The sequence below is a fragment of the Drosophila serrata genome, unplaced genomic scaffold (genome assembly GCF_035046125.1).
Source record: "Drosophila serrata isolate PLE 108 unplaced genomic scaffold, ASM3504612v1 contig_362, whole genome shotgun sequence".
NCBI lineage: Eukaryota > Metazoa > Arthropoda > Insecta > Diptera > Drosophilidae > Drosophila > Drosophila serrata.
In genome coordinates this window covers 619641-632742 of record NW_028257260.1, presented here as the reverse complement: position 1 = coordinate 632742, position 13102 = coordinate 619641, and the positions used below count along the sequence as shown (strand labels likewise).

General features: G+C 38.0%; 1 protein-coding gene across 1 annotated transcript; it reads right to left on the bottom strand.

Annotated features, from left to right (window-relative positions):
* Positions 1 to 9604: 9604 nt before the first annotated feature.
* Positions 9605 to 12392, bottom strand: Tom40 (Translocase of outer membrane 40). Its single transcript, XM_020953167.2, has 4 exons — positions 11888 to 12392; positions 11364 to 11626; positions 10890 to 11307; positions 9605 to 10832 (listed from the first exon to the last, which is right to left on the bottom strand). The coding sequence occupies exons 1-4, from the start codon at positions 12111 to 12113 to the stop codon at positions 10693 to 10695; spliced, it is 1047 nt and encodes a 348-aa protein (XP_020808826.1). The 5' UTR covers positions 12114 to 12392; the 3' UTR covers positions 9605 to 10692.
* Between the last annotated feature and the right edge of the window lie 710 nt (positions 12393 to 13102).

Genomic DNA, 13102 nt, shown 5'->3' with positions numbered 1-13102 from the left:
GCATCGACGCACAGGACAGAACAGACACACACCGCTGACTAAGTGAGTGTATGTGTAGGTATGTCTGTGTGCTTATGGAAGGACCAAAAGGGGGAAAAAAATGGGCGAAGGGAAAATGTGCAATAGAGCCATAGAAAAACAGGCACCGCCAACAAGGCCACAGTCAACGCCACGACCATTATCGACAACCTCAGCCTCCTCCGGTCGCTGGCATTTACCGCACCAAGCAACTTTAACCGCCGAGTCCTGAGTACCCATCCCGGGTTCCCATTCTGGTGTCCTTACCGCAACACCATTGCCGTCGTCGTCGTCATCGTCATCGTCATCGTCCATCGACATTTATAAACTGCACACAAAACACTGTCCAACTGTCCGGCACAGTCATTGCAGTTGTTTGGACTGTTGCTTCGATTTACCAAATGGCTAAAATGGAGTTTACAGTTTGTTTTTGCCCACAAAATGTTGGGTTAAAAGTAGCTAGAATTGAGGTTCTTAATATGAGGTAATTGTACTATATATTAGTATTCAAATATATATAAAAATTAACAAGTTAGAGCTAATAGCAGGCAGGTATAAATCACTTGTCTACTAAATGAAGGAGAATGAGAGATCTTTAAAATAAAATACTACTACCTCCTTTGTTTATTCCACACTTCAAAGCCCAAGTAACCTGCTTTCTTTACCAAATTAATACAAACTCTAACTGATATATAGAAAATGATTTCCTAGTTAAATCTCAGTTCATTTTGGTCTAAATCTATGGCTAAGCTATAGTTACTATTGGATAAATCGCTTGTGAAGCGAAACGCGCAAATCGAATAAAAGTTGAGATGGCATTTTTGTTGCTCTAACGACCAGTTCAATGAGACTGTAAGTGAAGACGATAATGCTGATGATGATGATGGTGGGGAATGGGTACTAGGACTGGGTACAAACCGAGCATGGGTACTTCCCCGATGAGAGCGAGATAATGAAGCCATGCACATGCGGTCCCATCACATGGAAGGAGCACATTTCTTTTTTTTTTTTTTGAGGAACAGAAGTAGAAGAGTCACAATCACTGGCCGCAGGACAAGACCAGGGTCCCTCACAGATGATCCTTTTCTTTTTTGCTACACAGAGCAAAAACCCTTTAAATTATATACAACCTTGAATAAATTTTAAAAAGATACTCTAAGGATACTCCTACAACTCTCAAGAAGTGTTACATACCTGCCAGGCGCTTAAGAGCTCCTAGTTCATACATTCTGCTGGCTTTTCTGGCAGTGTACTGCAACTGGCATCCTATTTTCCCGCACACACAGACATACCACACCCAGTGTAGAGTGTAAAAAGAGAAATTCCTAAATGAACGATATAAATTGTTGGCAGCCACAAATAATGAAAACACTTTGCGGTCATTTAGCGCTATTCGAAACTCTCACACAGATACAGCACACTCTCACACTCCTGCCGTTGACAGTTATCCTGCGAAAGAGAGGGAAACAGAGTGTGTGAGAGAGAGAGAGAGGGAAAGAGATGGATGGACAGATAAATGCTGGGTGTTCGCTCGTCCTTCGCCCTTCGCCCTTCTGCGTGTGACATTTTTTTTTTCCAAGCTCCAAGCTTCAGCTTCGACCCGGTTCAAAGTCTATTGCAATTTGAAAATGACATACGAAGTCCATTAAGCGCACAAATGTGCAGCGAAATGTGCGGCACAACAATTGCTCAACTGTACTCGCAGGAAGCTGAAAGCTAGGAGCAAAGGTCCTTCATCCCACTCGCTTATCCTGCCATGGTTGGTGCCCAGTTGGTGTCCAGTTGCTGCATCGTTACTCAGCCAAAGGCTGGCTCTGGATAGAAAGGAGATCTGGGAATGGCCAGTTTAGGTTCACTTGCCCAAATTATCTTAATCAACTTCGAGTTACAGTGGCTGGGAAAGGATAAAATGGGATCAAAAGTGGCTAAAAAACAAGAAGGAAAGCCATCAAATATGGGCTGACAGGCTGAACTTTCTCCAAAAATGTAAGTCTATAGTCCTTAAAGAGGACAAACTAAGGGCTAAATCGACTCGCCTGACAACGTTTCCTATAATAATGTTTATTATATTATTCTCTTACACTTAGTTCATTTTCGAAAGGCTAGAAAATTAATTTTCTGTATGATTAATTTATCTGATGATTATTTTTTAGATTTAGATCATTTTATTTAAATTTAATTATTAATTTTCCTGCGTTATTTGTTAACTTTCGTTTCACTGTCGCTGCTCACACTCTTAAAATCTGACACCAAAATGCAAGACAAAGGACGCCGGTGGAAGGACGAAAGGGCGCATCGATAGCCACGTCCACGCCTGATACGTTTGTTCCATTGATAATGAACATTGACAACTTTGAAATGCAGACAATTGAATCTTAATTCACCGCCAGGATGGTGGGGGAAGCAGTCTGTAAGGATTCGCAGACATAGAAATCGAATCCATTACGACATTCGTCCATGAATCAATGTTTGAGCACAATAAACATTTATTTATGATGCAGCAGTAGAACGCAATTTTTATTATTCCCTCGTCCTTCGTTATTTGGCGTTGTCTTTGGTTTTGCCTTTCATTGACAATTCCAAACGAGCATATTTAATTATTATTTTGCTATGGTTGCCCAGTTGAGTCTCTGAATAAAATGGGGGAAAAAGGATTTGAAGTTAAGGAAAATGGACTAAATTGCTAAATTGATGAGATGCTGGAGTGTGAACTAGTTCGATTGATTTGATTTTAGTTAAAACTATTATATTTCTAGATTATTGAATGCTTTTTACAGATTTTCAGATGATGTTAAGAAAGGTTTAATGGTACACACATTTATAAATCGGTATCTTTACCAACTATTAATATTTCCAAACTCAAATAAGATATGGGAAGTTCTGTGTTTTAAGTATTTTTTTTTTTTACATCTAATATATTTATTTAATACTTGATCTAGTTTAAAATAAATACAAGGAACTTGTATAACTTCTTGGAGTACTCTACCATCTCTCTTCTTGCTATCTGCTGACCTAATCCATGAATCAAATGTGCACAATAGGCATTTATTTATGAACTGAACTGCACGGGACTCGAGGGGGTTGAGCTCACTCTCATCCATTGCATTTCTCCGGCAATTTTGCAATCCACAAAGCATTGCATACTTAGGAGCGCATGCTCACCTGTGTTTTATTACCTGACTACTGCAGTTAGCCATTGCAAATGCAGTTCCTAAGCCAAGAAACATGCAAAATAATAATAAATCCTTGGGATAAACAATGCACAGCAAAAGTCCAAACTCATCTGTATGTGTTTATAGACCCAAAAAGTTGATGTGATTTAAAATAAGGAATTTTTAATACCTTTTACCTTAATGAATAGAATAAAGTTTTATATAAATTAAATATGAAAAAAAATAATAAATATAACGAAAATAGCATTAGAAATGTAAAATATTTTATACTCAAAGAATTAAATATACATTTTTTATAAATAAAACTTTTAGCAAGAGAAGAACTCTTTGCAGACCTTTTGATTTTGAAACAGAATTTTAGTTCCTTTTTTTTATTTGCCAATGACCCTTTGTACACATATACCCTTCAAGCTAATGAGTATCTTAAGAAGTAGCTCAAGTGCCCGTGCCCGCCGCCAGGTGGCTTGTGTCGCTGTCAGGTTTATGAACTAATTGAGACGCAAATGGCACCGACTGCGACGGATTCTGTTAGCCCCGGCTGTCGCACAAATCACAAACAGCAGACAACAGACAACCACGCCCCCCTTTTGCTCCTACCACCCTTGATAGCTCTCACCCCTTAATGGGTGACAAATAGGCGTATGAGTAATATGCTGCGATGCTCATCAGTTCGCATTCATTATGCTTTACAGGATCTTCAGCGATTTTTCCATTAAATTACACCGAAAGTCACTAGCAGAAGGTCTCCAGAAGCAGAATGAAAAGCGGAGGAACCCTCTCCGTTGGAATCTTAATGGGAAATGGAAATTCGGCAGTAAGAAAATGCTCCCATTACTTTTTCTTTTTTTCTCTCTCGCTCCGCATAAGGATTGCGGAACCTCATAATTGGCTTAACCGCAGGAAGATGGGCGGGGTCAAAGGGTGGGGGGCTTGAGATCTGGAAATCCCAAATCCAAAATCCTGGCGGCAGAGCAGTGTTAAAGTGGTAAATATGTCAGCGGCAGTTGGGATATAAATTTTCGTTAAGTAGACGCGCACACGCAATCGCTGCCAGCAGTAGAAGAATCACTTCGCGGAGAATCCAAGTCAACAAGATGGAGATATACACTAAGCGAAACTAATTTACTTTCTTGATGAACATATAATATAAAAATAATATAAAAACTATTAAAAGGAAGCCACAGAAAATATTAGAGTTTTAAACTCTATCTAAAATGTGTTTAAAGAATTTTAAAGCTCTAGAGATTTAATGTAATTATCTAGACCGAAAAAAGTAAACATAAGGATGTAATTTTTAGTATTTTAGGAGATTTAAAATCTCTGGTAATTTTAAGAACTAATTCTATATATTATTTTTATACCTTTTCAGGGTAGGTATCTCCTATCTCAGTTAGAAGCATGTGAATTCATGAAGAAGGCATTTCGACCCTATAAATCATATATATTATTGATCAGCCGAGTAGTTCTAGCTATGTCCCTAAAAAATTTAATATTTTTAAAATTTTTAAAATTTTATAAGGGGTTTCATCGTTTAAATTTTCGAAAATTGGAAAAAAAAAATATTGCATTATTTAATATTTTATATTGAGTATGCACATTTATTACCTTAATAAAAAATGAACATACAGAAACTTTCCGATTTTAAATTGACGCCTTTTTGGCTTATGATGAGTTTTTAAAAATTTGATTGATAGGAAAAATTAGCGTATAATATTGATGCATTCCTGTTTAAAGAATGCTCATTCGATCGATTTCCAATTTGATTCAATAAACTGCAAGGATATATCAACTTCAGCTTCCCAAAGTTTATTTTCATTATTGTTTTAAACTAAGTTATTTTATATTTATGTTTTTGACCCACAAGTTTACAAATCTCTGGTTAAATTAAGAGTGAAAAGGGAATATATATTTTTAATTGAGGAAAATTGAGGTTTAAAGGTAAAATGTCTATATATATTTCTTTACAGATTTCCAATGGATATACTTCCTTTTATTACCGTGCACTAGAGGCAGTAATCGCTTGGTCTAATCTTTGCTGCGCTTGAATGATGATGATGTGCCACGCCCACTGCCCAACAAACCAGCTCTACACCCCCCCCCCCACACACACACGGACACACATGCACATAGACAAAGCCTTAATTACAACGTGCCAAGAGTTAAGCCGAATATTTTTGGTGGGCAGGAAAAGCAGAAGCAGAAGACGAATGAATTGCTGCGGTGCGATGGCAGTGGGTTAAGTGGAGGGTTCTTTTCCTTTTTTTTTGGTAAGGGGCCAAGAAGGTGTGTGTGTGTGTGTGTGTGGTCTTCGTGGGACCAAAGGGAAGGGGCCAACACGTGCGCACATGTGCAACTTCCGTTAAAAATCTATTGCTAACTTTCAACAATTCACAGACACAAACGTGGCCAGACACTCACACACACCAACACCCACACACACACCAACACCCACACACACACCAACATCCACACACAGACACCCGAAAGGTGCGCGCTTTGGCTGTTTGTGTAAGTGAGTTAGAGTTTCCTGCAGCTGTCGTGGCAACATCCGGTTCCTCTCTTTCGCTTCCTCCCATCCCCCCAACCATGTCTCGTTCGCCTTGTCCTCCTATCTCCTGCATGACGGCTAAAACACTTATTTGGCTTAAGGCTAGAAACTCAAAGCCAAAAATAGCAATAACAACAATAGGGGCCAAGAGTGGAGTGGCAGTGAAAGACTTGTAATAATAAAGACTAAGGACTTGATACACTTTCTTGGGAAAAATAGATAATAACAAAGTAGATTTAGACTAAAAAAAATACAATATCAGAAAAATTAAAGATCTTTAGAGATTAAGAGATTAAAAAAAAAAAAACAGTAAATGTCCAAGAAAAGCAGACTATTTATTACAAATGAATTAGGCAGTTTCTAAGACCCCAATAAGTATGCTTTAAAATATTTTCAGCAAGCATTTGTCTTGAAATCATTTAAAAAATCATATTTATAACTCCTCTTTTGTAGAGTATTACCCCCCTTTGTATGGATACCCCTACCCAATAATAACAGAATATATTTAGACAAATCTAAAGCTGTGATCAATAATATAAAATACATTAATCTTTGGAGAGTTTAAATAGCGGATAAAAATATCATGAAATTATACTCGCTAAGTTCTTAGTTTTTACAAAGTTGAAAATTTTAATAATTTAATAAATTAGTAAGTATAAAATGTGTAAGTTAGTAAATGTAAAAGAATAGCAGACTAATTTATTTTAAATTAATAAAGCAAGCTCAAACAATTTTCAAGGGCCCCAATAAGTATGCTTTAAAATATTTTCAGCAAGCATTTGTCTTGAAATCCTTTTAAAAAACATATTTATAAGTCCCCTTTTGTAGGGTATTACCCCCCTTCGTATGGATACCCTTTTTCAATATTTTTTTTTTTCATGTATGGTACATGCATCTGTAATCAACAGACGCAGATAGTAAGTACGGGTGAGTAAAGTAAGTAGTGTGTGCTTAAAAAATTGCACAAAGTTTAAGCTTTCCGTGTGTGTGTGTGTGTGTGTGTGTGTGTGTGTGTGCGTGTGTGTCTTTCCATGTGTGTGTGTGTGTGTGTGTTCGAGTCAGTCATGGAACTGTTGCTGAAGTCACGTAATTCAAATAACTAAAGTTGGCGTAAATATGCCAAGCATACAGCACACACCCACCAACCCGCCATCCTCTCCTTTCGTTTCATTGGCAGAGGTAGAGTTGAGTTACTGGCAAAAGACAATTGCTCACGCACTTAGTTGCTGTGTACTGGCCCGGCTTAAAGTTCATTAATTTCTCTCACTCAGCTAGTAATTTGTTTTAAGCAAACAAACAAGACGAGCAGAAAGCCACCAAGGACTCTAAATATAACTTAACTCTGGTCCAAACTGTTTGTTAATAAATATATAATTAAATATATCAAATGTAAACTTAATTTTCTTTTGGGAAACTATTTTACAAGTTTGCTAAAATGCAGTGCAAAGCTGTCTAAATTTTAGGCTTTGGATAAATAATTAATTCAAACTAAATATAAACTAAATTTCCTATGAGTAACTATTTTATATTCATGCTCAAATATGGTGCTGAGGTTTAAAAGAAGTACTTGACATTTAAAATTTTTACATTAACTCCCAAAAATTATCTACGAAAATATTAATTTTAAACAAATTTAATAAAGTGAAGGTAATCCATATAAAAATCTTACAAAATGCATTAACAGTTGGGTATTTAATCAAAGTGTTAATGAGTTTACTTTTAGAACTTCACAGCCATTAAGTTGGTGACTTGAAATCGCAGTTTATAATATGAAATAAATTACATTTTTACATTAAATAAATTAATATACATAAAAGTCCCACCTATTGATCTAAAAATTCATCAGTTAATTTCCTTTTAATTTAACAATTTTAAAACATTTAAAATCTCTTTCAACTCTTCAAATAGCTTACTAAATTAAAAAGAATATATCACAATACAACAGCGTTTAAGCTCCAATTAAAAGTAATTAGTTTAAAGTATCCTAAGTAATTGAAGCTTTCTGCGACTTAAGTTTAAATTCTCGTGGCTCTATCTCAAGCTTAAAATCCTGGAAAATGGGGATGAGATGAAGGAGGATGAGCTGCTAATTACTGGCTAAGCCTCGCACTGAGCCCTTCTTCTGACCAACTGAAGAGAACAACGCCAAAAGGGACGAATAAACATTTCAGTGGCTCAAGTGCAGTTTTGGCTTAAGTTCTCTACCAACTCTGAGGCAGTGCGCCTTATGAGCCATGTCAGGCACTGGACGTCTGTTGCGTAATTACTTACCAGATTTGTCTGCACAATTCTCGCGGCTACTTTATATGTTAATGAGTTTTTGCTGCTCCTGCTCCTGCTCCTGCTGACCCCCCACTTGGCCCTTCTTTTGACACAAATTCCCTTTGTCTTGGCCATGAGTGGATTTTGGCGCCTGGGGAGGATGAGGGGGCATGGGGGGCATGGGAGGCATGGGACAATTGAATTGGAAAACAGCTTTCGCGGCTTACATACAAACGGTGCACACTGCAAGAAAATAAATATAAAAGTAGAAATATAATTATTAATTAGAAAAGAACTGCAGCTTTAATGCTAATGAATATGTTCTGATAAGCATTTCAGCTTTTAAATGAACTCAGAACATTCTTAGGGGATACATTATTAAAATTATTATTACTATTATTTACACTGAAACTATTTATTCCCATATTTCAATTTAATTTAAAAAAATCAACAAATATATATTATATTTTTCTTTTCGTGCACACACTAACATGGAAGAGCTGCTCTCTGGGGAAAAAGGAAATGCTGAAAATTTCACAAAATATGAAAGTCGCTGTCCTGCTTATCGCACAAATGGCATGGACAGGGGAAAAAGGGTTCTTGGCTGAGGGAATGGGGCGAAGAGGGGAGGTGAGGAGGACACTGGAAAACTCTGCTGAAGCGGCGGCCGCTTTTTCCCAAAGTTCAAATTGCATTTGGCAAAAAGGCAAAGGGAGAGGGGAAGAGACAGGAGGCAGCGAAAAGAAAATGTGCACAGCAAAAACCATTTTGATAGGCAGCCAGAGACCCGAGGGCAGGGAAGCAGGAAAAGCGGAAAATGTGTGTATGAGTGGCAACATTTTCTTATCTAAACAATATTGCGACTACTGCACTAGCAAAGCGACAACAACAACAACAAAAGCAAAAGCAACAGAATCGCTTCTATGGCTGATTGAACAAAGTTTGCTTGCATATAATTTGCTTTTGCTGTTGTCATAACGATAGGGTATCAAATGGGTAGTTCGGACAGGAGAGAGTAGTGGAAATTTCAAGTTTTTATAATACCTTACATACTTTTGGGAATTTAAAGTTGTAATGGTATTGCTTTTCCTATGGCCAACGGGTCGTATACATAATATAATGTAATTCAAAGTATCTTGTTTAAACTAGGGTATCAAAAAGCTCCTACTTTTATTTTAGGCTTTTGTTCTATACGAACTTTTCGACTTTTACAGTGAAAATCGGAAAATGGCAACAACATATGCGACCAATGACTGGGAACTACACGAAATTGCTCTTAAAATTGTGAAAAAAACTTTAAAAGTTTAAGCATATTATTCATGGTTATTTATAAAAATCTTGAATTTGTCAGATTTTATCACTATGTTTTAAGTAATATAAATTTTGTATAGGTATAAATATAAAACTTATTTAATTATGTGCTAAAAATTCAACTAAAAATTAATAGCAATCATTACTCAATAATAATTCATAATAAAATGCTATTTGAGTCATTTCATTAATGCTAATGAGAATTACCTGCAAGTTCAAGTGCTCTCGCAGATAAGAAATAGATAGTGAAAGGTAGTAAAAGGGAATTGGGGAGTAAAACCACAACCGTAAGTGTATTTAAATTGTTTATTTTTTTGCTAAAACCTATTTTGTTTTTTATCATCTCTTGTTTTCTCTGTTGTTTGTTTTATGGATCTTTGTTGATATTTTTTGTTTTTTATTTTGTTTTTGTTTTGGGGAACGGGTTAATTACAATGTAAATTATTTATTTCACAAATTTAACACATTGGTTGGATTGGTTTTAAGGAGTTGTTTTGGTTTTTTTCTTCCTTTATTTTTGTTTTTTTTTATTTTTTTTATTTATTTATTTCGACCCTCACAACATTTGGCGCCGTCTCATTTTGAATTCTGGCTATCTCCTCCTTTTGGCGCCCTCACAAAGTTATTAAAAGTGGGTTTAACAAAGTTTTTGTTATTATAACTAATTGTAAATTTATAAATTATAAACTTAAAGCAGTTTGTTACCAATTTCCGTAGTTTGTAACATACAATTTTCATACGCATTTATAAGATTGCTGCTAGTTTCCGCTGGTTTGCTGCTCAGGTTTCGTTATAGGCTTCTTAGCTTTAGGTTTTGTTTGTTGATATAAATGCGTATGGTTTCTGTCTCTTTATAGGAAGCTACTTAAAAGTGTAGTGACAATTTGTAATTGTTGTGGTTGTTGTGGTGTTTTCTTGTTCAGTTTATTGTTGTGGTGCTTGTGTAGTGTCCTTGTTGTTTGTGATTGAAAATATCTATTAAATTGTGGAATATATATTTCTTATATTGTATTTTTTTGGACTCCGCATTTCTATGACGACGCCTATCAGTGGGATAAACTAGGTGACGAAGAGCGGACGACAAAGCACAGTGGCACACTGGCTGAAAGAAGCTGGGCTTAAAGGGAGCCATCAGATTCTTGATCTGCATCTCGCTCCCTCCCTCCCTATCTCTTTCTCTTTCTCCTAATGTGGAACATCTTATACACAAACGACAGTCAGATCGTCATAAAAACGGTTGTCAGCTGATTTATATATGTATATCTCATTGTTCTTGTTGTTTGCGAATGAAAAAAAATATAAGATGGATGTGTGTGTGTTGGTGTGTTGGCGTGTGTGTGTGTCGGGGGGAGGTGGTCTGTGACTGCAGTTTAATGGCCTCTAGCCGATTATCAGCCCGCAGCCAAGTCTGAAGTTGTTCTTAACGTGATTTATGCGTCCGCTTAGGGCGAATGTAAATGGCAATGGATTCAGACGCTTCTCCAGTACACCAGAGATGAGCCAGTTGGAATCGATGGCGCCTGAAAGCAAACGAAATTGATTAAATATCTAAAACAAGTACAAGCCCTGGGGCTTACCTCTAAAGACAAGATCGGCCTTGGGCAGATCAATCTGATAGGCCAACGTGGCCACCGATTCCTGCATACGCAGACTTGTCTCCACCTCCACACCGATCTGCAGCTGCTCGCTGGCCTTCTGATAGTAGCACGCATGCAGACCACTCTGTCCCAATGTTCCCGACCACACCGAGTTGCCGACCGTATAGCGGCCGACGGCGGAAACAAGGGCAATTTGACGGCCGGGAACATTCGGGCCAAACTGATAGGCCATCTCGGCACCCAGGGCGAGGGCTGGAGTGACTGACTGCAGATATTGGCCAACGATCACACCCGAGTTGGTGAATATGCTGGGATTGGCCACTGTCAGCGAGGCGGTGAAGTCACTGCCGCGATAATCGCTCGATATCTGCGTGGCGGCCATCTTAGAATCCTGGATCTGTGTTGGGATATAATGATATAGCTCTGTAAGCACACGGAAAGCCACACTCTTACCTGAGCAGCAAACTTGCAGCGCAGACGCGGCGTAAACTGATGGATGACATTGGTGTTCAGATTGCCCGACGGATCAATGTCGCCAAGGAGGACGGGAAAGGCCTCATTGGGGCCGTACTGCTTGGTGCCCACATAGGTGGCGCAGAACCGATAGCCGCTGGGCATCGTATTGCTCATGTTGATGGAGTGCGACACCTGGAAGTGATTGCTCAGGCCCTTGTTCAGCATGACTTTGGCGCCCTCGAAGGTGATGGCCTGTATGTCTGTGATAAAAACATGGGAACATTATGAGAATGTCATGGATAGGCGGCCACTGCTGGCCTGATAATACATAATCACAGCCGGTGATGGTGCGGGCGGGGACGGGCATGAACAGGCAAAGAACAAGAAAAAGAAAAACACCAGCAATACCCGTCTCCCTCGCACACACATGTTGTAGGTTATGTCATCAGTGAGAGACGGAATTCGGCATTCGACACATTCGGAAGGGCCCGGCGGCCAACTGGTGACTGAAGTCCACATACCTTTGCACTTCTTATGCAGCTCCTCAACGGTGCCGGGATTCTCCAGCGGCGCATCCTTGGCCGCGGCACCGAAATCCGCCAGGGAGGTGGTGCTGCTGCTGCTGCCTCCGGTGGCGGTGGAGGCCGATTCAGCGGGAAGAGGCGCCGGTTCGGGCAGTCCTAGGCCCAGGCCGCCGGCGCTAACGCCGCCACTCGGACCAGATGATGCCGCTAGCACGTTGCCCATTTCTATGTAGTGAAAATATGTGAAATTTCAAGCTGCACGCGCTAAATCGTGCTTTTTTTGTAAGTTACGGCAAAACAGCGTGACCAGCTGGACGTTCGCGAGGAGTATGACCGAAATGCAATTGCCAAAAATGTCTTAAATATGGCGAGATTTCCGCGAAGTTGCCAGACTGGTGTGATAATTAAGTTTATCAGAAAACTTGTGTGAAAAATTAAATAAATTGGAAAAATTTAGCCAGAATAACACATTGCCTATGCGAGACTACCTGTGAGTTGGTTTACGTTTTCAGATTCTTTTACCTGCTACAATAAAAGTTTTGACGTGTGGAGAAAAGCATTACTTTTAGGTATTTGTTATTTAGCCGCAAGCTAACTTCCATAATTACAAATTTAAAAATTCTAAATTCTAAACAAATAACAAATTTAATTTGTCGTTAATTTTCAATATTTTTCTATCATTATAATAATATACAAAATTATTAGAATATATAAAATTGGTTAAATTTCAAAAATATTTTCAGTTAGTTTACAAAAAATCAAAAAAGGAAGCTATCTACGGCATGCCGAAGTTTATTTACCCTTGCAGATAGAACTTCGATGCCTAGAAATCAATAGGAATCAAATTATATATACTTATGTTAAAAAACAATGAAGTAATACATTCACAGATTTGCATTTTTCCTCTACATCAAACGATCGTTTGTATGGCGCCTATATAATATAATCGTCTGATTTACATAATATTTGGCACAAAATTGTAGAATAATATAAAAAAGCTATATCTGAAAATTGATGAAAATCTGTTGAAAACTGAAAAAGTTTTAATTTTTTTTTAACAATTTTCCGATCATTTCTTCGGCAGCCATATGATATAGTTGTCCGATCCGGCCCGTTCCGACATATATATGAGTTAGAGTATATAGAAGACTAAATACAAAGTTTCTTTCAGATTGCTTGAAAATTGAGAGACTAGGTTGCGTAGAAACGGAA

Coding starts and splice junctions, on each gene's coding strand:
- Tom40 (XM_020953167.2), bottom strand. CDS start 12,113: ATGGGCAACGTGCTAGCGGCATCATCTGGTCCGAGTGGCGGCGTTAGC. Junction 11,627..11,887: donor GCTGCATAAGAAGTGCAAAG/GTATGTGGACTT, acceptor TTTTTATCACAG/ACATACAGGCCATCACCTTC. Junction 11,308..11,363: donor GCTGCAAGTTTGCTGCTCAG/GTAAGAGTGTGG, acceptor ATCCCAACACAG/ATCCAGGATTCTAAGATGGC.